Source organism: Carettochelys insculpta, chromosome 4, assembly GCF_033958435.1.
Source record: "Carettochelys insculpta isolate YL-2023 chromosome 4, ASM3395843v1, whole genome shotgun sequence".
Taxonomy (NCBI): domain Eukaryota; kingdom Metazoa; phylum Chordata; order Testudines; family Carettochelyidae; genus Carettochelys; species Carettochelys insculpta.
Genome location: NC_134140.1, coordinates 54,715,262 through 54,742,775, shown reverse-complemented (window position 1 = coordinate 54,742,775; position 27,514 = coordinate 54,715,262). Strand labels below are relative to the sequence as shown.

At 39.2% G+C, this 27,514-nt stretch overlaps 2 protein-coding genes across 4 annotated transcripts in view; one reads left to right on the top strand and one right to left on the bottom strand.

Moving 5' to 3' along the window:
- The window catches only part of CNOT7 (CCR4-NOT transcription complex subunit 7), a 29,357-nt gene extending 26,640 nt beyond the window's left edge, over nucleotides 1–2,717 (top strand). For 2 of the 3 annotated variants that reach the window (XM_074992846.1, XM_074992845.1), the window contains one exon: nucleotides 1,082–2,717. In XM_074992846.1, the coding sequence (XP_074848947.1) occupies nucleotides 1,082–1,210 (129 nt within the window). In that variant the 3' untranslated portion in view covers nucleotides 1,211–2,717. The remainder of the gene's footprint in view (nucleotides 1–1,081) is intronic. The other variant, XR_012645370.1, reaches the window with a different exon arrangement.
- A 4,886-nt stretch (nucleotides 2,718–7,603) lies between these two features.
- Nucleotides 7,604–27,514, bottom strand: part of ZDHHC2 (zDHHC palmitoyltransferase 2) — a 50,014-nt gene continuing 30,103 nt past the window's right edge. The window contains exons 6-13 of the mRNA XM_074992844.1: nucleotides 25,213–25,245; nucleotides 22,682–22,802; nucleotides 21,063–21,195; nucleotides 18,740–18,866; nucleotides 18,454–18,546; nucleotides 16,698–16,807; nucleotides 16,113–16,200; nucleotides 7,604–13,425 (exon numbers count right to left, since the gene is read on the bottom strand). Coding sequence (XP_074848945.1) covers nucleotides 16,151–16,200; nucleotides 16,698–16,807; nucleotides 18,454–18,546; nucleotides 18,740–18,866; nucleotides 21,063–21,195; nucleotides 22,682–22,802; nucleotides 25,213–25,245 — 667 coding nt within the window. The 3' untranslated portion in view covers nucleotides 7,604–13,425; nucleotides 16,113–16,150. The remainder of the gene's footprint in view (nucleotides 13,426–16,112; nucleotides 16,201–16,697; nucleotides 16,808–18,453; nucleotides 18,547–18,739; nucleotides 18,867–21,062; nucleotides 21,196–22,681; nucleotides 22,803–25,212; nucleotides 25,246–27,514) is intronic.

The window sequence follows — 27,514 nt, the reverse complement described above, 5'->3', positions numbered from 1 at the left end:
GGCGCATCAGTGTGTGATTTATTCAGTTGCATAAGCTTTCACGGGCAAAGACCCGCTTCATCAGATGCCCACGGGTCTTTGCCCACGAAAGCTTATGCTCCAAAATATGTTAGTCTCTAAGGTACCACGGGACCACTTGTTGTTCTCTAAGATGCAGAGTAACACAGCTACCTCTCTGATATTTATTCAGTTGTCATTTGAGCTTTCTTAGTTTCTCATTACAGGGAGACGATTTGTTTAAATACATTTATTTGCATTTTACCACATTCCCAAATCATCTTTGTTGATTCTGCAGCCAAAATATGGTTCAAGCACTGGGAAATGAATGTAGATGAGGATTTCAAGTTGGTAGTGGATGAGAGAATGTTTGGAAAATCTTTACAGGTTGAACTTCTCTTATCTGGAACTCTCTCATCCAGCAACATCCATAATCCGGCATGATTTCAGTTAGCCAGATGACCACTTATCAAGGGTGTGGCCAACTCTCCCAGGGGCCCATAAATTTTGTTTCCAGCCACCAGTCATGGCTCTGAGTTCTGTGCTCTAATTTACCCCTAACTGTCTTTTAAGAGCCCAGTAAGCAGTGGAAATGTTGGTAATGTTAGACAGTATTGACCTCCTGTGGTCCGCTCTCATTTGGGACGAGTCAGGTTCTGAGGGTGCCTGGTGAGAGAGGTTCAACCTGTACTAAGCAGGTTTACTCCTGATTTAAACAGTTGTGTTGAAAACCATACTGAGTAGTGTGGATGTATGAAGATGCTAGGAAGGGTGAAGAGAAGACTGACAGAAATCACAGAAGTGTTTTTGTTTCTCTTGTATTTGTAAGAAGTAAAGTTCTAATTCTTGAGTTAAATAAACTGTTTCCATTTACTAATCATTAGAATAAAAAAATACATTGAAAATGAATTTAAATTTATTTATTCTTTCTTTCATGGCCACGAGTATTTCATTTTGGTTATTTTATTTAGCTTCACATATCTGTGGAGTTTGAATAGTCAGACTTTTGTAAGAGCCTGACTGTTTGACCTCAGTAACGCTCTTATTCTTCAATATTGATTTGTCTTTTTTAAATCCTTTTTAGATGTTCTTTGAAGATCACATTGATGATGCCAAATATTGTGGTCACTTGTATGGCCTTGGTTCTGGTTCTTCCTATGTACAGAATGGCACAGGAAATGCATATGAAGAAGAAGCCAACAAGCAGTCATGACATGAAATGGGAGGTCATCTTTTTTGAGCTCCATGTGCTTGTATATAGGTTTTATCTCTGGTCGAATCCCTTGGACAATTAGACTCCCTCCCCTTCCTCCTCCGCACACTTTATTTTCTGCCTTTCTATGTACTAAATCTTACTGTTCCTATCACAGATCTGATCTTGATATGTTGAATTTTCTGCATTAAATTTGGCCTTTGTCCCTAACCAATCTGTAAAGACACATATGTAGGATCAGTGTGGCAGAGAGAGAGGGAAACCTAAATCATAATGAATGTTCTGGTAACCTTACTTAGTTGGTCTTAGGTTCCCCCTCCCTTCCCCAAATTAACTAGCACTGATTTGTAACTAACTTCCCATTTCATGTCTGTTCCTTCCAGTAAGCAGGTGTTTTAGCTATTCAAGACTGTGGACCATCAAATTTGCACTTTAGAGAGTGACTCTGACTCAGATCCTCTATTTTACCTGAAGTTTTGCGTTTTTTGCCATGAGCTAGAAAAATAAGTCTGTCAACTTCAGCAACTTCACACTGTGTATTCCTTGGTTTTTGAGCCTACAGAACGTGACACATTCACTGTGTAACAACCTTTGTTTAAGCAAAACAAACTACTGAAATCTTAGTAACTGCTGTTTTCTTACTGGTGTTCAGTCTTCCGAGCACATCCTGCTCCCATCTGTTTCTAATTGGCCTGCTGCTTTCAAGCCGCTTTGTGATGGAAGAAAATGTTTGAAAACCAGCTTTACACCCTTCAGGAAAAATTGTGTGAGACTTACTTTTGTATTTTTGCAATTGAGCTGAAAATCTGAGGATATTGGAACTGCAGTGGTTCCATTATGGCACACTTCCCTGGATTCAGTTCCTAGCTTTTATTCCAGTAATATATTACCTAAATATTTTTTTATTTTTAAAATCATATTTATTATGTACTTGATTTGATGATTTTTTTGCAAGTCAGTTTAGTTAAGGATAAAACCCAAAAAGACCTGAAGTAAACTTTATATTGAATTGAATGATTAAATTAGAAGGAAGATAAATTATACTTTTGTAGTTGTTACAAAGACAGATGGTACAAATATACTTGTTGTAAAACAACAACGTATACATTTACTTATAGCTAATAAAGTTACCTGAGGAGTGTAATGCTAGTTTAGTTCTCTTAGCAATATATTTTATATATATTGTTTTAAAAGTCTGTAATGTGCTTTAACCATGCATAGAAGAGCAATTGTGCAGGAAGACTTTGGTATTGAATAGCTAAATACTAGCCTGAAGTGATAGAATGCACACCTCGGTGTGAGTGTTACCTACACTGAAATCGTTAGCGAATCTCCAAATGTTAACCAAATTGATCTGTTTAACTTGTACTTTAACATTCTTTTTTTCATTAAGTTACAATAATGTAACTGGGTGGTCCTTTTTAAAACAAGAACAAATAATTTGCATAAGAGGGTATTTGTTTTTAAAGCTTTTGTAAATAAAGGCTTCAGAAATGTTTTTCTTACATATCTACAGAGTGGTAGTTTTCTTCTGAAACCTTTACTGGAATGGGTATCGTCCATCTGTGAATAATTCCTGTTCCACTGTGCATACTAATTCACCTTCCTGGAGTCTGAAAGAACTGTTAACAGTTTGTCCACTGGTGCCAGCATCAGCTTACTTCTGCCAACTAAAAGAATAGCAGGACTTTGTTTCTGTGCTCCAATTATGTCATTGCTACTGGCCTGATTTGTAAGTGTGCAGTACAAGTACCCAATTAATAGTTTTTCTCTCCAGGTATCTAGAGACTGTTACTCTAAGAAGTTTTGCTGGATCATTCCTTAGTTTGACCTTTTGAGTCATATGAGCATCAGTAAAGACACTGGGTATTTAACAGACAAACACAAATATGTATCTTTAGGCCTAATCCTGCTTACATTTGAGTATTCAAATGATCTGATGACTTTAGGCCTGGTCTATGCTAGGGACCATAGTTGATCCCAGATACGCAGATCCAGCCATGTCATTAGTGTAGCTAGAATGGACACATCAGGACTGATTTTTTTACCCTAGTGCAGATCAGGGCTCTTTTGGCTTGCACCGATACCCTGTAACTCCACGTGGCAGCATGGATTACCAGGGTTGACGGCTGAGGCCAGAGAGAGTGATTTTTGCTGCATCTTCCATGACATGGCAAAATCAAACTCTAGTGGATGGATCGTATTGTGTAGATGTGCCCTCAGTGTGAGCTCAGAACTCTGAGAATATCTGATGTACTTGTCAGGCAGAAGCTGTTAAAATTTAAAGCACGCTGGGGCTGTGTGTGATTATGCTAAGAGAAACATTTTTATGTGGAAAGTATGTTATGTTTCATATTTGATCAGTTTTTGTTTTGAAGAAGCTTCTTAGCTATGGATAAAAGAGAATTTTTTCTGAAACTCTCTTGAAATATTCCTTGGTTGCTTGTGGTGATACTCTCCTCTCCATGCACAATTGAATGGGTCTAATGAATGTCGTGCTCTAAAACACCCTAATCAACGTGAAACTAGGATTCAGTTTTATCCCTGAGAGAGAACTCTGAAGCTGCTTTTGTTGTTTCCTCATACTTAAGAGCTGTCATCACACACAGTCGCAGCTATAGAGCAAGCTTTTGCGTTCCTTTTGCAAAGTTCTCCCAAAAGAGATTCATTTTCTAACAAGGAGCTATTAACATGGGGAGTGATGTGTTTTGTTTTTTGAAAATGGGCACCTTTCATTGTGTAGAGCCTACATGCTGTAAATTACAGGTTGTCTTAAGGAGCAAATTACTGCAGTCAATTTTAAAATCAGAGTATCTGGTTTCAGAGATGGATGCAGATATGTCTTTGCGGAGATAAATTCATGTGCAGGAATTCTCATTTTAGGCTACTGTTACCACCCAACTTACTCTAAATCTGTCATTCTCTAGATAATTGCATTTTCTTTGTCAGCCTAACAAAGGAGGCTGTTTGTTGTGTGTGATGTTCCTTTTCTTGACACTTGCATTTTGACTTCTCTGATCTGTCATTTCTTACTCTTTGGGCACTGGTTTGTATATTTGTAGCTGAGTAGCATGATGGCTACAGATAAGCTTTTCAGCAAATGATTGAGAACTTAGTGCTCTTTAAGTGATTGTACACATAGATTCCTTTCTTGGTGCACAAGAACTCCATGTGGGTGAGAGGGTTCTTTCAGCAGCAGGTTTTGTTGTGGTCAAGTCTGTGCTCTGGCTGTTTGTGCACCTCCTATCAAGGGTATAGCAGGCCCAAGAGTTTTTCTTTATCATCTGTGGCAGCAAGATGGAAACCCTGCAGTTGTCTACTTTCTTTACAAATTGTGACTTCAATTTTTTTACTACCATTGTAGTAGTAGATGTAATAATAGTTCCAGCAGTTTAAATGGCTGCTTCTTAGGAGCCAAGCTGTAAACAAGTTAATTGGGAGTTAAGGTCTGTCTTCATGTGACATTACAATGCTTGGTGGGCACTCCCTGCTTTTGGCTTGGAGGAGATGTCCCAGCATTATGATCCAGATTTTTCCTCTTTCTCCAAGTGCACTCAGGAGTGACGGAAACCTCTTTGAAGATGTTTCTGTGAGAACAAATTGATGCAAGCTGCCTCAGATGCTGAGACTCTTTGTAAGTGTGGTGGTGAGCAGTGATTCCACCCCGTGCTCCTGGGCCGTACCTACTCTGAGGTTCTACTCATCTGCCACTACATCAACATTGATGTCCAACAGGCAGAAAACTGTTTCAAAGATAAGCCTAGCACAGACTCCCTGAGACTTGATGAAGGTCAGACAAAAGGGTCATTGAGGCCATGACTCATCCTGGGTTCATTCATCCAAGGGCCCTGAGAAGGTCCATTCTGTTGTCTTGGTGCAGACTGCAGTGCACACCACTGCTCTCTGCCACATTCCCTCAGCACCATGTGCCTTTAAGGATATTAACCCCAACACCTTCCACATTGGTACCAACTATGTGTGTACCTAAACCATACATCGTGTCCAGGATTTTAGAAGAGGCCTTGGCTCTTATTGCTCCTTTGCTGAGATGGGGCCAGCAGTTTTTCCCATATCGGTCTTTCCCTATCATTTGTGAAATTCTGACTTCAGGGATCTAGTTGGAGTAGAAGAGGAAGGGAAAAGTCCACTACAGTAGAACCTGAGTCACAAAGGTCTTGGGAATGGAGGTTATTCATACCTGAAATGTTCAGCATTGCAAACAAAACATTTTTTTTCAGTTTACAACTGAACATTGCAGAAAAAATGCTAAGATGTGTTAATTCACAGTAGATTGTGTAGATTGTTTCCCTTTATTTTTTTAAGCAATTTTTGGTCTTTGCTGCTGCCTGATTGTGTACTTTTGGTTCCAAATGAATGTATGTGGGTGACTGGTCAGTTAGAAACTGGTGGTGTAACTTTTGAGGTTCTGCTGTACATGAATAAATTAACTAACTCGAAGACAGGGGAGGCAACTACGTGGAAGTATCTGGCTGTATTATGCAAGCATGCTTTATTCTTTCTTCCCTTGTGTGTAATACGGGATTGCTGTTCAGTTGCTGCCTGCAGTTTTTGCGGTCTTTGAGCATCCCAACTGAAAATAGAATTCAAACTGTTCTCTAACAGTTTTTAGAAATATTCTGTTGAATTCAGAGCTGTAGTAGCTGGGACTTGTACAATACAATGCAGGTGCTTGAATATCTACTACAAATAAGATCAAATATAAACTAAATCAGCATGTATGCCCATTAGCTCAACATTTAAAAGGTCGCTGACTCAGCCAGAGTGATTAGTTCCCCATTCTTTTCTCAGTGTCATGAATGAAGAAAGCTGGCACACTTGTTGTGTGTGCTCAAGTAGTTATTCTAACAAATCTCTAGATACCTGGCAAGATCTACCTAACAATAAAATTTGCTGAAATTCATGTGCGCTTTGGTGCACTTGTCAAAGGTGTTAACATTAGAGCCCTTTATCTACAGATCAAGTTCAGTACAGTCAGTAGCAATGAAAATGCTTCTAAAATCATTCATTAGTATACCTCTGCCTGTCACAGAAGCATCTTTTTTTTACGTGGTAAGTGCCTTGACAAGTTTTCATCACAAAGCTAACCTTTTTTTTAGGTAAGCTTGCAGAAATGACTAGCTAATTTAATTCTTGGAGTTCCATAGAGAGGATTATATTATTGTGTATTTCAGATTGATACTAGGGATATAAAATCCTGTTCAACTGGTTAACTGGGTTGTGAAGGCTGATCTTGCCCAGCTAGGCTGGAACTGTCCCCCTTCTGTGGAGTGGGGCTACCCCAGCCAGGCTGGAGCAGCTGTTTGCGGCATCCTGGGGGACAGGGCTACTCTGGACAGGCTCAAGCAGCTCACCTACAGCTGCCTGGTGTGGGAGAGGGGCAGGCAGCTGTCTGGCTGAAGCTGCCTGTCTGTGGTGGGGGAAGTGGGGGGGGGGGGGGCAGGGTTGCTCCAGCCCTGCTTAGAATTGTAATTAAGGATGACATACTTCAGGGAAGATGGCTTAGTCCTTATTCCAGCATGAAGAAAATGGACAATAGGAAATGAGATAGTTACAAAGGGAGGCTGTACACGAGTTTGTGCTACTACAGATGTATTGATCAAATGCAGAGCCACAGTCAGTCCAAAGTGTACTGTTTGCTTCCTGCTATAGAGTCATCATTGACAAGTTAGCAGATTCAGGCTGTGCCTGTCTTCAGTTCTGCATGCTATTAAGTCTGTCCAAGATCACGTTCAGCTACACTTCAACAAAGTCAGGGATTTATCTACTGCTGTGTGCAACTACACACATGTGCACTCCTAGTTCTAGAGTCAGCTGTAACATGCACTGGAGCAGTACTGCTGATCCATACAGGCCCTGTTGCTTTTGGTTAAATCTTATGCGGGGGGCCTTAGTGCTAACTTGACCCAAGCATTTCCCCATAAAACAGTGCTGGCAGGTGGGGGGGCAGGGGGCAATATTGTGACATTCAGTCCCTATTACTGGCACAGTGCTGTAAATTGCAACGGGGACTGGAAAGAAGGGGTATGGAACACAGCTTGCTAACAATGCACATGCCATTTCATATAATATATGTAACATGGTATACTGGGGTCCAGGAGCTTTCTTTGTTGTTGAGTGTGGGCATGTGATGTTAGGCTTGCCTGGAACCTCTTTTGCACCTCAACCTTATTCTGAAACTCCCTTGCTGCTTTTAGTCTGGGACAAAGTGTGACCGCACCACTCCATCTTTTAGTAGTTTTGTGAACTTTTTAATGCAATCAGAACCCTGCAAGTAGCCAACATATTTGATGTGCTGGGGAAAGGGGGGGGGGGGGTAAGATGATGAAGCACAAGGAGCGGCATTTGAACTGGCCAAAACCATACTCTGGAGTTAACCAGAACCTGATCAAAAGCGAACCTGGGTTACCAAGCCCTTAAGTGCAAAAACAAGCAGCTGACAGTAGGCTGTTAGACAGTGAAAACGAGCTATTAGCCAGAAAGGGCTAGTTGGACATGCCCCTGTGACATTGGTATGAAATGCTGTCAGCAGCTGCTTTTATGTTGCACTAATCTTGCTTTGTGCTTGCTCAGTTGGAAGGAGGCATTTCTCTAAACATGAGGGAAGAGAGCCAGAAAAGTTTGTTATGGACCCCCTCCATAATAAAAGCATGCCTATTTTTATAGGTGTGTCATAAGGGAGGTGGTGCAGGAAGAATATAGAATCAGGGACTGGAAGAATTAACATTCCACTATGTAGATTCACTTTAGTGCAGAGTTTGAAAGCTTAAGGGCTATATAGGGAAGACAGCTCTCTCCCTCCCCCCCCTGCCCCAATGTCAACTTAGTGCTTTAACAGCACAAGACTGCCTATGTTAACTCACATGGCCAGAATTTTGCTATATATTCAGTATTTGACTACATTCCTCACTCTGAATCCTGTAGTTTTAGCAATCCAAAATCTTTAATGAGGCACAATTCAACAGTTGTGCAGCCTCCTGCCATGCATCCAAACCTTCCGTCGTGACTGGGCCAGGACCATACTTACCCTGCTACGCCAGCGTGTTTGGGAACTCGGTATATGAGTTCAGCTGATACTGTGGACTTACTGCTTAGGGAAGGGGTGAAGAACCCAAAGGAGACATGAATTTGGCTTCCTTTGGCCACTGAACCAATAGCACTTCATCTTTCTGCCTCCAACTGTGTTTAGACTGCACCTCCCCCCCATCTTGAGCTGGACAAATCTCATGGCTGAAGGTGCTCAAGAAAGGCGGGGTCCATCTCTTGCAGTAGTTGTCACTACAAGGAGGATTCAAAGGGCTCTGCATTCAGAGCTCACTCTCCTTATAGTGTACAGGATCAGAGGTGAAGAAACAATCTTCTGTGCTAAGCGCAGTCAGGCTCAGTGCCTTGCATACTGTTTTCATGCTTCATGTTCTAAAAACAAATAGCTGATCTCTTACATATGCTAAATGCCTTTTATTTTTTTTCCCAGCAGCAAGTTAACAGGGTACAAAAACATAATACTGTTTACAGAATACAGACACAAGCAACACGCTCTGCCAGGGTGTGTGCAACAGCACTAGTTTTCAACACAGGCCAGCAATGCATTCTCAGTTGTGCTAGGACACTGAGGCAGAATAGCCGAATCTGATTTTTCTGACAACACAGCTTGCAGGGTGTGCTCTGACCAGAGACAGTATGAGGGAAAGAAATGCCAGAAGCATGAGCTAGACTCCCAGCTAACATACACCCCTTCCTAGAATGCTACAAGGTTGCTTCTTGCTTTAAGTATAATTTTGTAGAGGGAGAGTATCAGTGTGTAAAGGTGAGACTTGTTCAGCTGTCCCCTGCAAACTCCTCCAAGGGATGATAATCAAAAGCAGTAATAGTCACATCCTCAATGCAGCTGGTACCTCCAAAGGCGCATAAGAAACACAGCACAACAGCAAGCCACAGTCTGAGCCCTTTTTTTAACAGCACAGCTGGATTCATTGTTTCTTCCTCTCAACAATCTGTCCCTGCCCCCCAATAATAATTTAGTATCAATTTCATATTCCTATAACCTTGATCCTCAGCTACTGCTTTTCTCAATTGGAGCTGCCCAGTGCTCATTTTACCGTCTAAGCAACAGGTCCGCTTGCTCCGAAAGGGCTAGTTGTCCAACTGAAGCATCCTCCTAAGACTGGGGGAGTGGCTTAATACAGTGGGTTAAGGTGGGTAAAAGCTACAGATTTTTAAGCCACAGACACATTGACCACAAGGGAGAGCATTACACTTTACTGTCTTACTCCCTGCTGTGTTTGAGAGCAGTCATTCAAAATACTGTTCACCATTAAACAGTACCAGACATCAAAAAAGTCCTGTTAAAAATAAACCATATTTTTCTTCCACCCTATTCCAGATTCTGAATGATGTTCCTGACCTTTAACCTTCGATTCTGTCTGATCAAACCTCAGGGGGAGGGGCCCCTGAAAGACCACGAGCTAGACATGTCTCAAATACATCAGAAGCTTAACACCTAAATTCTCAAGTGATAGACAAATGCTAGTACATCTTTATTTGGACAACTGACAGTACTGGACACTTCAACTGTAGCTCTTGATCTCCAGAGAAACCCTTCTGAATAAAAATTCAGAAGGGTGGTAATCTAGCAGCACTGGATTTACAATTACAAGGGGATTTTATGGGTTGATTCACTCATTTTTACAAATAAAATTGAAAATTTCTATATCCCTAGGAAGGGATTTTTAAATTACAATAAAATGTTACACAATTTGGATTCAGACTCTGTGTACCTATGCCCCAGCAGATATGTAGTTGATTAACATTCACCTAAAGAGAGGCGATGTCCAGTAATTTTAATTCACATAAAATGCCTACACACCTGGGGCTTATTATAGCCCCTGGACCAAATGAGGGACACTCAGGCCCATCCAGAGTTTCACTGAAGTTGGTGTTTTCTATGCATCCCAGGCTCAGGGCCATGATTAGTAGGAAATAAGCAGTAACAAGCACTTGCTGTTACAATAAAGATAAAGCGCAGTGCTCTTACGTTAAAAAGAAAACAAAACAAAAAAAAATCCAGGGCCGGAGTGCTGTCAGGCAGCCAGCACTTTAGGCTAATCAAAAGATACAATGCAGTCTGACAATTCACATTGTTACAGACTTACTTGAGTTTTGCCGCCCCACCCCCACCAAAAAAAAAAAATCTCATTTGCCCAGTAACACTCCATCTGAACCACTGGTTGCTGAAAAGCAGCTCTTTTCCCTCATCTGCATAAAGCTTTCAGGAGTGCTCATCAAATGCAAGTCAAGAGTAATAATTTAACAAGGGCCCATATGGCTTTGTCCTACTCCATAAGCTGCAGCTGGTGGTAATTCCACAACCATCCCCTCAAGTCATTCTATTCTGGCAAGAATGTTGGGCTTTACCTCTGCACACAAAATAGACCCTAGCCACCCCCCACAATCTGCACATGTGAATGTGGAAGCCTTCCCAGTCTGCCTGCAGCCCTGCAGGCCAGTGTTGCTCCAGCCTCTACTTCTTGTCACAGCTGCTCTAGGAGCCCCATTGAGGCTGTATTACTTTTTAACCCTATTTCTGCTAGGCCACAGAAGGGGCGAACTGCATTGTGTGTTCCAAACCCACCAAAGAAAGCTGCCCACGTTCTTTTTCCTTCCCCTACATAGGTCCCAACCACACCAACAGCTCTTTCTACAGGTCAGAGGAGGAACAAAATCTAGATTTGGAAAGATCCCCTTCTACTGTGAATTTTACTGCACAGATCCTGTATATTGAATCATATTTGCTGCTAACATAGTAGTAGTAGTAGACTATTAAGCTACATTAAAGCTAATTTTTAAGAAGTTGGACATGTCACTTTGCATTTTAATGCACACCTGATTCTGACAAACACTGCAGCTGATTACTTAATCATAAACAAATATACAGATTCTGAAAGCATGAGGAATTAAAGATATTTAGACCTTTCTCTATGCCATCTCTGATTATCTTGACAGTTACCAACTTTAAACAAACACTGATACAGAGTAAACTCCTGATGGAGTAATACTGAGGCAACAGGTAGTGTGCTATAGAAGTCCTGGCAGCAAAATGTTTACATGCATCAAGTAAACAATGTTACCCTCAAAGGCTAGTTTAAAAATCTTCCACAGGTAGAGATCATATGCTGGCACTTCTGGTAATGCAATCTGTAAGACATGTCTTCAGATGAGTAAAATTTTAGGAAAAAAATCATCATAAAAAAAATAAAATAAAATCGTACCTATTGAGAAAATTTTTCTACAGAGACATTAATCCATGCCAGCTGAAAATTCTCATCTAAAGTGACAATGGTTAAAATCATCCCAGAAGAACAATTCTGTACTGATGATGCAGAATTACTCGGTAGTTAATATATTTCTAGAAATAGTACTGGAAACAAAAAATCCTCAACTGAAATTCACTCGGTGTTCCTCTGAGTTCTTAACATTTTGTTTCTTATAGATTTATCTTCCTGCTATCAGAAATACAGAAAAAACAGTCAATTCTATATCCTGTGTTTTATCTTTGTTTCACCTGATCCTGTGATCCAAGCTGGTCATCAACTGAGTTTTGAGAGCTGAATTCCCTATCTGCTTCTCAACTATACCCTGATCCCATAGTCTTCAGTGCAATTTTAAAGATTCCTGTTTTTTCTAGTTAGCCCACTAGAAAGTATTTTTAAAATTGGTTTGCAATTAACAATTCTTTTGCATTTTATGTAAACATTTGGTGATACAGTAAGTTTAGTGCATATAAAGGCACAAGTCATAATATGATTTGTGTTGCTGAAATTTCCTTGGTTTCAGAAACTAGCAATACATTTTTTTCTGTTTTTAAAATCTGACTGGTAAACTTTAATCCTCCTATGAAATGCAACATCCTACTGAACATGTAGACATCTTGTTCCTACTTTCATTATAAAAGGTTTTCTACAGGAAATAATTCAGGTTTTTGACGTGAGTGATCAGTGTCCTGGTAAAAGAACATCTACTACATTTTGTTATGACAATGAAGTAATCTCTTTGTATGTACATCATTTCTTTTGCAGCATTTTAAGATGATTAAGTACCACTGAGAAAAGAAAGAGCTCATGTTCAAACAATTAAGTTGCAATGGTTACCAAGCCATGAGAAGCATATTATGTGCTTGAGTCATGTGCTTCTCAAAGTCCATGATTTAGACTGAGCTTTTCTTGGTCCAAATATTTCTAAGCAACATTAAGTCCACACATTTTGGCCTTCTAAAGAGGTGCTGGCCCAAACAAAGATGTTGTGTTGCAACAATCCCAATTTCACAGAAATCATCCTGTGCAGCTCCAAAAGAAAGCCCTGGTCTAAACATCTCCATTTACGCACAGCCCAACTTAAATATGGGCTTCTGACTACACTACTAAATGAAAATTACTTGAACTGTAAGCACAGAATCCATCTTAGGTGAGATGTTATTTCAGCAATCAAGTGCTTACAATCCAGCAGTTACAGCTGTATAGAGGAAGAGGGGATATCTATGCAATCAAGTCTACCAAAACAGTCTAAGATGATCCAACCTATTTCACTTAGGTTGATTTTAAATAATAAATTAGCTGTCTCAGTCAGAATCTGGAATCAAACTATGGTACCAGATCAATCAGAAAGCCACTCAATTACCAAAAAATTAATGCTGATAAGGCTTTCCAAGGGTAAAGCAAGCACTGCAAAATGTAAAATTTTTTTTTAAAATAACCTACTTAGGGCAACTGGAATTCATAAGTAATAACATTCAAAACTGATGTAATGCACTGGTTTTATATATATCTATCTATATATAGATATATATGTATATAAGGAGTTTACATTTGCTTGTGCTATCAGAATATCAAAGTAAAAACAAACTCTAGGATGTGCAAAGAGTAAATTTTGTCCCATTAATCCTAACAGAAGGATTCTTTCTCCTCTCATAATACTCAGAATGTCCTTGAGCATTTTAACAGTAATTTGTGTACGTTGAAACATTCTTTATACAGTTCAAAAATGTCAGCATGTCTTATGTTTCAAGCAATGGCATGGCAACAGCTAATCAGCTGTCCATTTCTTCTGAGCATATCCACACAGGAGCAGACAGGAATAGTTGGCTGGTGGGGGCTGATTTTTGGAAGAATGTATCTTCTTTCCATCAGCAGCTTTATCTTGAACTGGAACAGAAAGCATAAAATCCCAATGACATTTTAGGATCAAAGGAATGTTTAACAAGTTAATGACATTTGTTCCATTAATTTTTTTTCCTGAAAAAATTATTGCAACAAAGCGTAGGTAGATCAGGAATTGCCAATACAACTGCCTTCAAATCAATCCATTTTAGGCTGCTAGTGATCAACAGGTGTGATAATCTTGTAAGAATGCTATGGAGAACTATTATATGAAATGAGGTAATCTAAGATCAGTCCTTACAAGTATGCACCTCACCAGAACTGCTACAAGTGGTACTAAAAAGAATCATTTGTGTCTTGTCTTGGGAGAAACACCACTAAATGGCTATATAATCCAAACTTCTACCTCCAGAAGTGCTGCAAACAAGCTTGAAGCAGAGTGTCAGGAATGTGACTTGTGCCACTGCAACAGTGCTTTGGAGAGAGAAATTCATTCTTCATTACTATCAACATAATAACTGAGTGAATTTAGTTATTTACTATTTCTTTATAAACTTTCATAGGCACAATGCAACTCAGAGAAGTTTATATGACGCGAATGAAAGACCTTAACAAACAATTTCAGTTATGCAAGTGGCAAAAGAAATGTTAGTCCTGGGAAAATACATTCAAAGTTTCTAGAAAGAGTTGAACAAAATACTGAATTTACATTAGCCGTGTTCAACTTCTTTCATGTTAGCTTTCCAGGAACATCTGTATGAATAAATGTACTTAAAAAACCCTTACAGGCACAGTGAGTTTTAAAGTGAATACTCATACAAAGCAAGACCTACAAATCCTCAGGAAATCTATTCCAAGTGATTCATCATAAGAGGGACAGAAAAAGGCATGCAAGCTGTGTGTCCAATTACAACTTATAGCTCAAATTTTGAATACTTTCAGACTGATTACAATGTACCATCTAATAGTTATTCAACAAGATATTCATTGAAAGAAAGCAAATACATAAACAAAGTCAATGCTACTCACAGATTATATGCAAACAGAAAAGAGGTTAAGTTTCTCATTCGTTAGATATTACTCAAAATATATTTTTTCTTCAAAATTTTAGGTTTGTAAAAGGTGATTTGAACACATAGCATGTAACCATTTGTAGTGATAACAGCCCTGAACATTGATGTACTCAATTTTTTGAGATTGCAGCCACTGGAACAATGGAGCTCTATAATGGAAAAACATCAATGAATGCTGATATTTGGGATTTTACATTTGCGGGGTTGATAACAGTCAATTTCAATGAGAATCTTGAGAGCTGCCAAGTTAAAAGCAGTGGTTCACAAGATATTAACCAAAAACAGGAAATTTGATTACATCTAGTGATTAATTACATTAATAGTAATTCTACAGGTTGATCTGAGAAGTTAATTTTTTGCAGTTCCAGAATATGACCCAAAACTTACTTTAAAAATAGTGTCTCCAGCGTCTCCTAGACTGCTGCCTTGCTGAAGAGTGTAGCATTTAAGTGGCAGGGGCCAGACAATGACTTGCATAACTAACTGAGGTGAGACAGGACTGCTGTTTGTTTTTTCCTATGGAAGCTATTGTTTTGGTAAGATGACGTGCAGGTAAATGAGGTGCTGACACGTAATTTGAAGAATGCATCTTCAGCAACTTTTGGAGAGGACTAAGGGTATGGCTCCTAGAGTGAAAAAGGGGTGGAACTGAATTTCTGTAGGTGTTTAAGTCTCTTGAAATTATTTCAATGCTGCTGTCATCTCATCATATTGTACAATTAGTGAAAGTAGAATGCCAAGAGCCTTGGACAGGCATCTTTTTATAATTTTAAATCTAAATTTTTATATCTATATATCTATATAGATATATATATCTATATAGATATATATATAAACCCTGAAGTCACAGAAATTATTGAGCAGTCTTCAGAGGGTAAACATTTAAATTATAACCAGCCAATGAGGAGTCTGATATTTCACTGAGAATTCCTGGATCGTTAAGTCCCTTTGTTTATTTTTCTCTACATTTTAGGATTTCTTTGACATGTTCCCATGAACAACCAATTTGGAAGTTCTATAAAAGAGTCAGGTATTATTTCTAGTTGTAGAACATCGTGTTTAATATTCTCAACTTTTCTAGACTGTGACCCAAGACAACTGTTAGGAAGATATGAATGATTAATGGAAAATGGCTCTGCATTTTTTGGCATCAAAAAAGATATATTTTAAGTTGACCCACTGAAATTATCTTACATATCTTCACCTATTTCTCTTGATCCAAAGTGCTATCACACACTAGCACTGATCTAGTAGATTAACTTTGTGGTAGTAACGCAAGGTTTTTAAATCTGAATCCTAGCTTTGGCACTGAATTGCTGGATGGCCTTGGCTAACTCACAATTTACGTCTCTGGCATCTTACTAGACAATGGCAACTATAATACTTACACACCTGCATCTGAAGAATGCTGTGAAGATTAAGCTAATTATTTTGAACAAGCATGGTTCAGTGAAGAAATCTGCATTTAGAGTAAGCAGGAGAAATTATTTCAGTGCCCATGATAGCAACAAAATTAAACCGGAAAAGGCAAGCAGGCTGACAAAGTGAGAATAGAAGCAAAGCTACCAACCATATTTTTAATAACTAATATTGTGCAGAAGCATCTCAGGAGAGAGTTTAATAGCAGACTGGCAAATAAAACAGAAAATACTATCCTACCTTTCCTTTAACACTTAAGATACCTCCATTAACAGTGACTAGGTTTCATTTTCCATTGTTAGTGCAGGATTGCTCATACCTTTGGGGACTGGAAAAAATAATGTAAAGAAACTTATTAGTTTTAAAAGATATTAGTCAGAGCAGCATTATATTCATTTGCCAATATTCTAGATTTATTTAACAATCTGTTGTGTCTAAATAAGGAATAATGTCTAATTATACAATATCTACTAGTTGCAATAGTCAAAGGTGCCATCACATTTTAAAGTAAGTCATTAGATAGACTGAAGTGATAAAAAATTGGTATTCATTTATTTTGAGAGCCAGTGAACATCTGCAATTTCTGCAAGCCTTAGGGAGAGCTGGAGGTATTCAATATCTTTCACAATCAGGCTCATAAATAGTTAGAAGAATTAGATCAATTAAAACATGCAAGAGATATTTTGCAAACACAGACCCCAGATATTACTTTTTATATCTACATCAAATGAATTTTGTCTCAAAGTCTTCAGTCATTTTCAGATTACATCTTTCCAATGAAAATTTACATTAAAATTCAATGGAGGTAAAAAAGTAATCTCTCACCAACTTTGCCATTTTCAGTATTTGCACTACTTTCTGTCCAAGACTGTGTATCAGTAAGAAGGTGGCTCTGGGAATCTCGTAATGTCTTTGCAGGAAAAAGGTGATTTTCACTAATATTCACAATTAAAAGAAAATACAACAATCAAGATTATCTTTCACTTAATTCAATTACATGTTTTGCACACCTCTTGTAATTGCCTTAAAAAAATCTTACATTAGTTATTTTCTGATTTTTTATTCTACCACAAACTATCATTCTAATACATGCTAAATTTTAGTTCTGTTAGAGACAGGATACGGTCTAAAAATGTAATGGTTTAAAATAGAATTGAGAAATATTTAGCTTGAATTTTAACTTCTTTCTTTGGTAAATGCTAGTCAAAACATGTTAACAAATCCCTTACTCCAGGCCTACCTAAAGACGGTGAGTTCAATGTAAGGATAATGTTTCATTTATAGCTGAAAAGAAAGCCAACTGCCAGCTTCACCTAAATGTAATCAATGTTCCTCAGACCAGCAGCCCCAATCAAACAGCACATGTGCCACTAGCATTCTATTTCCTCTAGCCCCTGACCTCAGAGTTCCTCTACACACTAAGTGGGAGGTATATGTCCAACTTGGATAGATGTATGTAAACTATGCTTGAACTAGTGCCAAAATTAGACGTGTAACTATGATGGCATTCCCAGTACATACCCAAGGGGTAAGACATGACTGTAGTTGAGCAGTTAGCTGAGCTGACACCCAACCTGCTGCAGCCACATTTCTGTTCTTAAGTGTTAGCTCTAGCATAGATTGCACACGTATCTACTTGAGACAGGAGCACTCAGAAGCATCTATGGAGAATAGCAAGAAGAGGGATCCCTGCCCAGTCTAGTCCACGTCGTATGACCACCTATTTTCTTGCTTTTCAGCATGGTGCAAGAAGAATTATATGAACAGTATTTGTTATTAATAAAAGATGCAGCTCTAATTACCTACGGTTTGCAATTAAATCTGCAGCCACTCTTTTATATGTGTAGAATGACATAAATGCCCTATGCTAGAAACAGTATTATCATGTTTCCTGAATTAGGCTTTTAACTATTACTGCTTTCTATAGGTAATAATTATAATAAATTGAATCAGGTGAAAATAAGATTGTAGAATTAAAATACAACTACTTTATTTGACAGAACACTTCAGTCTAGTCATCTGCATCAGAGAGTTAATGCATGCCATTTGCCACGGTAGTGACTGAGGTGAAATAAGCTTATTCTTTCCGCAGCAATATCTGCAAAAACGCAGCAAGAACAACTGCTCTGAGTTGTAGGCAGTTGGAACAACACAATCTGCCTTGGAACAGCAAAAGTTAAGAGTTCCTTGCCATGACTTTTATTTCTCAATTACTTTATTTCTTAATAAAATTTATTTCTCAAATAAGATCACTTTGATGACCCAGTCTGCCTGTTGTGTGAAAACAGCACTGAAGCAGAAGACATTAAATACGTACTCCATGATTATCCAGTTATGATTAATGAAACTGAGAAATCAGTTGAATTAAACAAACTCTGTATAGGTACCTTAAATTCTGCTTCTTAGAAGGAAGTTTTTAACTGCGTATCTATGTGTATATGCACTTAAAAACCTTCCTCCTAAGAAGCAGAATTTTTACGACTGCAATAGTGATAGCTGCCCAAAACAGCCAGTAAATGAAAAGTGGAGAAATTCACTGTATGACTGGTAAGTGACAGACCTAGGACATAAGCAGACATACTTTTTGGTTGATGAACTGAGACCAACAGGTGTGGAAGCTTGTTCAGGATCTTGGTTAACAAGACAAGTTGGGAACGAGCAACCATCTCCTAGACTACAGAGAAAAGGTTTAGAATCAGCATAGCATTCATAGAAGCAACATAATACTTCAAATATTTACTTTTCAGTTCCTAATTTCAAAGTTTCTGCTCTATTTCACACAATTTTTTTTTAAAAAGAGTACTGCAAACTACTTCCTGATAGCTGCATCTCACTTATTAAGACAGTATTTTTCTTCCCAAGCATACCTTGTAAATACAGGCAGCAGCCAATACTTCTTCTCATCACCAAATACCTGTCTTAGATTTTTGCTGAAGCCCAAGCTAAAACCATTCTTGTCTGTTCCATGGCGAAAAATAGGTGCTCTGAATGCCTCTAGAAAATGGAGACAGATATGTCATAATTAAAAATGTATTTAGGCAGGAATTTACACCCACTGATTATGTATATGAGAATGATGGTAAGAGCAGGCTTGTTGACTTTCCTGGCTATACAATATTTCCTTTGGCAGGGGGTTGCATGATGCCAATTTAGGTATTGTGTAGCTTTCCACAGCTACTCCGATGGATGAAGACAAAGGTGCTTGTGCCCAACTGCCCTATCTGCTGGGGAAGAGGCATAGCTTTCCCTTGTCTGATGGATTCAGCTAGCCAGGGAGTTGTGAGGAGTTCTCCCCATGTAACTGCCTGTAACAGAGTCCAGCAAGGTAAAAGAGGCCTCACTGAGAAATTTTTTTCCAACCCATTCACAAATCAAACTGGAAAGGGAGAAAAAGGCAAGGAGCCACCCACTTTGGCATTTAGGTTTCCCTTACACACCTGGGCAGACAGCAGAAACCCACTTTTTAAACTCCTCAGACCTTTTTATAAGGGCCTGAGATCTTCATTCTGTCTTTTTAGGGTTGCATAAGGACATTACTGCACCGGCAATAGGCAGAGAAGAGACAGTTAAGTTGAACACAAGAACGGCAGTGTGTACAATCCAGAGGGTGCATTCACATTTTTCCTTCCACCATGTAATTCCCATAGCTGGATCTTTCTCTATGTGGCCTCGTGGAATAAGCCAATCTTTTCCTTGTATAAAGTGCACTGCCAATGTAGCAGGCCCTCCTGGGACATTACAGATATTTTCATTTTTTTTAATTAGGCCATTAGCTTACAAACTGAATAAGTGCTCAATGTGGTCTTGAGAATGTAAGAATTAGGTATAACCAGCTATCGGAGAAAAAGATATCTTTGCTCTCTAGGGAAATTAGAGTCCTACTAATAACAATCATGCTTAAAAGTTGTGGCCAGCATATCACCCCACTGTAACACAAACAAGGCCTGATGAATTAAAAATATTCTTCAAAGTAGGGAAGAAGAAATGTAAAATATATATTTAGGGTTGATTAAATATCTAATTTTTGTAGCTTTTATGTCAGTTCCCATACATTAAGATACCACATAGAATTCAGTTAATCTCCCAGCATAACAAGCTAAAATACAAAATTTAATGACATTTATTATCAACTGTAGTTGCTTTGTGAAATGGTATTTTTATGCTTGTACATGAACTCACAGATCTCAATGGGTGCTATTTATTATATAAGAATAAAATATACTCATTTTATTAATTTAATAAATAATCTGACTCATACTTCTCCTCTAATTTGGACCAATCTGAATCACTTTTCCACACTTGTTATTACTTTCTAAGATGATATTGTATTTCCAAGAACACTGTGAAAGAGAAACACTAGAAGAAATGGGCTTTAAAGTGTACACAGACTTCCCTACAAGTGATACTGAGTATCCTGTTGATATCAGCACTGGCAAGGGGAAGAACCCTAGATCTAAAGCCTCCACTCTCCTGCCTCCAATTCACTGTGCATGAAGCAAAAAGTGTTCAGAGATCTAGAAACTTGTTGCTATCACATCAGTGATGGAAACATCTTAACAACAAAGAGTGAAGGTCAGAAGCTGAAAGGCTCTGTCTACATGACACCTATGATGAGCACATGTGAAAATATGTAGCACAGATGGGTCTTAAAAGAAGTCTTTGTTACTTATACATTATTAAAGAGTCTAGGAACTGACTCATAAGTTACAACATGGAAACACCAATCTGTCACCATGAAATGGAAACACAGGCCTCATCCTGGCTGCCAGCTTTAACCATGTTATAACAGGTATACTTTTAGGCTGTGTCCACACTAGCCCAAAACTGCTGTTAGGGGATTTTGAAGTTGCCGGGATCCTTTTGAAAAGGAGCCCCATCCGGATGAGCCAAGCGGCGGCCAGCCGTGTCAATTTCAAAGTGCTGTAGCTGCCGACATTCTAATTAGGAGCTGAAAATGTATTTCAGCACTTCATTAATAAACTTCTAAGTTTTGGGCTAGCCTTAATGTAGTAAGGGTTTTAGACTTTGGTAGCACCATCCTGAGTCTCTGCACTTATTACTAAGGCAGCAACGCGACCTTTAAATTCCACCTTTTTGTGTGATTCATCATGCGATATCAACAGCTTGACAGGCCTGCAAACCACAAAGATAATTCTGATTAATGGCAATGCACACTACGACATTACTTACCTAATGTAGATTTATTCTTGCTGACTAGCCAACAATGATAACCAAAAAGAGAAGACAAACTGACTGAAAACATAGCTGCAGCAAAGAATAAAAACATGATATGGAACTTGGCTTGAGTATCAGGAAGGCCATTCTATAAAGAAGGAAAGAAAACCGAAATGTAAGATGGGGAAAACAACTACTCCTTTAGGCATATTAACAATATCCATTCAGCGAAGATTCTGGGTCAAATTCTGCACTGACTAACACACCCTGTGCAACCAGAGTCTCTCAGGAAGTAGCAGAATCCCTTTAGCGCAGCTGTGTGCAACAGGAATTCAGAGATCACTACATTTGTGGTTGTCATCTTTCCGCATTCGCCACATTATTGGCATTACCAGCAACCACATTCTAATCTGACAACTCACCAGGGCTGCTGCCACTGCTGCTGGTGACTCACCAGGGCAACTGCCACTGCTGCCATGTGCTTCTCCCACCAAGTGGTGCGGCACGTGCCCAGAGCGGGCAGACAGCGCTCCCTGTGTGCGGCTCTCAGGAGGAGCTACATTTAAAGGCTCCAAAAGCCACATGCAGCTCAAGAGCCGTGGGTTGGCCACTCCCATCTTCGCCACATGCGGCGAGTAGCAAACGTATCGGACGCTGCAGCTTTAGAGAGAAAGGGCAACGCTCTATTCTCCATGTTTTTTCAAAGGACTTGAATTAGGGCAGAATATAAAAATTGACAACAACAGGAGTGCTTTCAACTTAACTGAATTTCAGTTACACAAACTGAAGAGTCTTTCAGAGTAGAGCCCTTTATATTTAAAATAATCAACTTTGAAACTAAACCTGACTGAACGACTAATCTACAGTACACAAAGAAAACAGCATTACTATAAGTCTAACGGCATATTCCAAGCTTTACAGTCAGATGACAGTAAACAGAATATTTTCATATGCAGACCTAGCAGACTGATCAAAATGGTTTATTTCACCAGTTTAATGATCAGAATCAACAAGTCAGAAATTTTGAGTTTAATCTTGTTTTGCATTATTTTATCTTCCTAATGAGGGCTTGATTCTCATAGGCATGCTCATACCCATTAGCATATGTTGATTCGAATGTTCCATGGACGTAAGTGAAAGTTATGTGCACAACTAATGGGGCGAGGGTTTTATATCTGAAATGTCACAGGAGCACTCTGCTACCCCTGAACAACATATAACCAACAAACTGTTTGGTCAAAACTACTTGACATCCAAAAACATATTCAGTTTTGAAGCTGAGAACTCTTAGTATATGTTTACACAGCAACTGGACAACTGCAGCTCTGCCAGTGCCAGTCTATGTCTATTCGTGGGGCTCAGATTTCAGTGTTGTTTCATTCTCATGCAGACATCTGGGCTTGGGCTAGAGCCCACACTGTGGGTCTTGAGAAGTGGAAGGGTATTAGAGTCCATTGGATTCCAGATCAAGGCCGGATGTCTATTAATGCAGCTATAAATACTGATACTATATGCCTCAAAGGAGATTACGTATACACATGCTAAATATATAGTTCTGAAAACACAGACCTGAGAGCTTTCACATTTATAGAACCACATTACAAATAATTTGGTTAAAGAAGAGGAATACTTACTGTCCAAAATTTGATAAAATACTGTAAATCTGTTGCAACAATGAAAAGACAGTACAATAGAGAATAAGCCAAGAAAAGAAGGAAAAATTTGTAATTGGAGAATCCAACACAGTTGTTCACCCTGGCAACAACAAAAATTAAGCACATGAAAAACTGAATGAAAACAAGTATTTTAATAATTTTAATTGTTTAGTCAATTTTAATATATTCATTTACTGTAAATAAATTCTGACATAAACCTGTAAAAAGAACTGCCTGTGTCTATGATGCCAGACTTTACCTAACCATACTCCAATCACCTGAATAAGTGGATCTTGAGCTCATGACCTAAGAAATTGGTTAGTCTCTAAGGAACTACAGGATTGTGTGTTATTTGTGAAGCTACAGAAGACAGTTACCCCTCTGAGATAATCTACGCAGCCCACTCATAAGCCTTGGTTACCCTTCACTTAAGAGTGTGCATGTGTGGGCTTGTGTGTTACTATTTCGCTAAGTAGACATTTAAAGCCCCCAAGTCTGATCTAACTAGTTAAAGATTAGCTGCATTAAAATTATGTTATTTCCAAACTGCTAAGAATCATCAAGCCTGCATCTCTGTAAACAAATCCAGAAAATGCAGGAACTACGTTAGAGTGTGAAGGGGACATAAGCTATGTAAATGAAGCATTAACATATGCTGTGTGATGGAGAAATTTAAGGTGGAACTCCCAAACTGACGACCTAAAAAGAAATCACAGAGCTTGTCGGCACTGTGAATTAACGCACAGCAGATTGGATGTAAATTCTAGCACGCACCGTGTTGCCCACTAACGACCCACGTGGAGGCCACTAACACACACTAAGAGTCCTGAAGTGAGCATTTAGTCTGAGCCTGCAGGGACTGAGTCCATGAAGCCATTTCATTAATGACACATAGGTGCAAACTAGAATTTAGACCCTACCTAGTATGCATTAATTCACAATGCACAGAAGTTATATTTCTTTAACACAAAGGCAAGAGTCAGCTTAATCATTTGGCTGACTCTTAGCACATGTGACTAGATTAATGGAAAGGCAATCCTCATTAACTTTCCTGTGAAGAATGACCTCACATTGTATTAATCTGAGCTTCTGAGAGGAAGGCAAGAAAATCTCCACAACGGCCAGGTCACCTGATGGTAAGGGAAAAATTCCTTCCTCGTCCTAAGAGATGACTTGCATTATGAGCACAGCAAGGCCACAAAACATGGTCAGTCCTACTCTAATCTCAAGTGGGAGAAACTTTTTCTTTCAAGTGCAGAAGGGTCCCCTGAATAGATGAAATGGCTTAAGACCTTCTGGTCAACCAGCCACAGAGTCCCTCTTTTAAAAATCTTTCAGAAGAGGGAAAGATTTTCTTTCCCCTGGTGGCACAGACAAAGTTCCTCTTCCCCTCACCTGTGAGGATGCTGGAGTTGGAGGCGTAACATGGTAATTGCCTCATAGCTCTAAGTTAATGATATACAAAGGTTAAAAGGAAAGTTTAAATCCAGTTAGTGTTTAATGTGTGTGTATATATATGGGGTTATTTTCATCAGCATGTTTGTAGCAATAAACAAATAATTCCAGCTGTTTTTCAAGCAATCATTAATTGAGGTCTTATACCAAACATGCAATTCTGTGGTTCCTCTAGAGTTTTACATCCTTTATAGATCTGACAGAGGCTAAGATGGCAAGGTAGGGGACCCTCTCAGGATAGCTTCAGTGACAAATCCTGAACTAAGTGGCTCAAGAAAAGTCATGCACAACTGAAGCTGCGGCAGAAGGTAACTTTGGCCCCAGTCATTTGGATGTTGACATTCAAAACAGATAGCTAAAGGTCCATAGTGTCTCTATGTCTTGTCTGGGCTCTACTTATGCCTTAATAATTCTCTTTCCAATTCATGAAGGATGAAAAAAAATATTTTAGTATCTGAAGTGCCATGTACATATTCAACCAAGGTTATAAAAAAAAAAAAAAAAAAAAAAAAAAGCACACGCATTGGAAAAACGAGAGCTGCACCACTCTACTATGCCAAATTCTAAGGGTAGTGCTACACTCACCCCAGTGCCGGCAGCTTGATGCAAATAAGCAGTCTTGAAAATGCAAAATGGCCACTCATTTGCCTCTCCCAGCAGCGCATCTGCATACTCAAAGCAGAAAACAAACAATGAAGACTTGGTTCTGCTGGCAAAAAACCCCGTGACGAGCCCCTTGTCCCTGGAAAAAAAAGTCAGAGATAAGGGGCTGCTGACAAAGGGGGTTTTTGCTGGCAGAACCACATTTTCATTGCTTTTTTTCTGCTATGAACATGCAAATGAGCCATTCTTCATTTTTGAGACTGCTCATTTGCATCAAGCTGCCAACACTAGGGGTGAGTGTAGCACTAGCCTAAGAGACTAAACACTGGGCTGGAAATCACCCAGCCCATATACTCCAGTCTCCGGTAGAAGTGAAGCATGTCTTTCACATCAATACCATCAGAACTGTATCGCCTCTTATGTGGGTAATGAAAGGCATGAACTCTACTCACCAAGGGCAATGATGGTCCATTTTCAAAATACACCTTAAAGAAAGCAAACCATTATGGGGGTTAAAATATCAGGAAATAAACAGGTTCAGAATTTAAACTTAACACAACTGCTGTCTAAATGTCCGATTTCATAAATCCAGATGATGGGTTGACAATCAGTGACACAGACTTCTTCAGAATAAGTCTTATGGAGAGTCATATTCAACTCTGCCTACATAACACACTAAGTGCCCACAACAGAACAAGTATTTTCTAACCCCCCCCGCTCCTTTCAAAAGTGTAGATGGCAGTTCAAACCCTTTTTAGCTATCTTTGGTCACATCATTTAGCTAGTCACTATATACGAGCACATTACCATAAATCTGTATTCGTGTTATCTACAAATTGTTGCAGAAGCAAACAAAAGATCAACCTATGAAGCCAGCCTCCAAAGCCCAACCTGTGCTTTGTCTCATGCTGCTCCTCATGTTTGGGAGGCACACCCTCTACACACCTGCAAAGCTGTGCCAATACGCCTTCAAAGTCTTTAAACTTGCCTTTAGTGTCATGCCTACAAAATCCTGACATTAATTCCATTGCTTATGTGCACCAAAAATAAATACTATGCACACACCAAATTTTGTTTGCCCATATCTCAATGTACAGACTTCAGCATGGCAGTGGACAACACAGACTACTGGCTGTTCAGAGGAGGGAGACCACCCTGCAGCTTCTCATCCCCAGTCCTCAGGGCACAGACTTGGCAACAAGCTACGTTCAACCCTGACACAGCCTGACCCAGAAACACCTCAAGGCCGCCGCCCTCCCATGCCAGACGCACTAAGCAGGCTCACCCCAGCAGGATCCAAGCGTGGAGGAGCATGAGGGACAGGGAATCCAGATTTTTATCTTCCAAAAGTTATATCCACTCTGGACAACAATGGGTGCCTGCAGAACTAGTAAGTTGAAGACCTCAGAAATACTATAGAGTGGGAAGTAAGGTCGGGGGGGGGGGTGATGTAGCACCCTCAGGTTTTGCACATGGCTTTGCCATGCCAAGGGGCTGGCCACTGTGGGCAGCTCGGCTGGGGTCCTGCCACACATGTGGGCTCTGCAACCTGCCACCCCTGAGGTTCAGACCACCAGCCTTGGGGAGGCTCTGCTGCCTTTTGGGGTCCCACCACTGGCTCGTGGGTCTGTAGCCACCTCCAGCTGTGCCTAGGTTGCCAGTTCTCCTGAACTGGACATACTGGATGTCATTTGCACCAATGCCATCTTGTTGAGATGGCAGCCCTAGGTGTGAACCAAGCATAAGTTAGTAAGGGGCACGAACAGGTGTGTGGGGCAGGGAGGGGGCACAGTTTAGCACCCGCACACTAAAAGTAGTTCTAGCACTACTGAGAGATACCAAGGAAGTGATATGTGATTATTTAAGAAGGCTAATCATCTGTATTTGCACCATTTAAAGCCCCACAATTTCACAGCAATTTAACTGAAATGCTAAAAAAAATAAAATAAAATAAAATAAAAGCTCTTCTTTAACAATTCAACGCCCTCACCCTTCTCCTAAGGGATGAGCACTCAATCCACATGTGAGTTATTTAGGGTGGATTAAAAAAAAAAAATCAAAGTTTTTTTTTTTTTTTAAATTTAAGTTCAATACTTTTTTTCTTTTTAAATCAAGTTTGAAACTGACAGCCTACATTTAAGGCCTAAATTTTCTGTAACTTATTAAAATAATTTAAACTGAATTAAACTGAATATTTAAATAGTACATGTTTGTGGCCATCGTTTTCAAGAAATTCAAACCATTTAACTGGGGAAACTCAATGTCTAAGCTCTTGTACTAGAAGTGCTACACTAGCTTTGGTGAGTGCAGACAGGATAAATGCTTAAGTTCAGGGACTTCAAAGCTGAGCAACCCACTGGGAGCTGAAAAAGGAGGAAAGCTTGTTTTTGTCTTACAGTACATGAATAAAAACGTGGTATGAGGAGAAATCTTCTAATTCTAAAATCCTGAAGGACATAGTTAATTGAACAGATTGATTCTTTCCACTAACTTAAGACAATACAATTTTTAATGAACCCTTTGGAAATACAGAATATAGTTTGATGCAACTGATTTTTTTTCTTGCACATTCTACACATTTAGGGTAGTTTCATTTATTAAAAAAAAAAAAAGCTAAATTTGTGCATTTTAATTGAATTCCAATTTCCATTTGAAGGCAGCTTGACATATCACAAAAAAAAACTAACAAGAAATGGCTCACCGATCATCAAAAATGAAAATGTGAATAAATGGATACTGAGCTATTGAATTGTT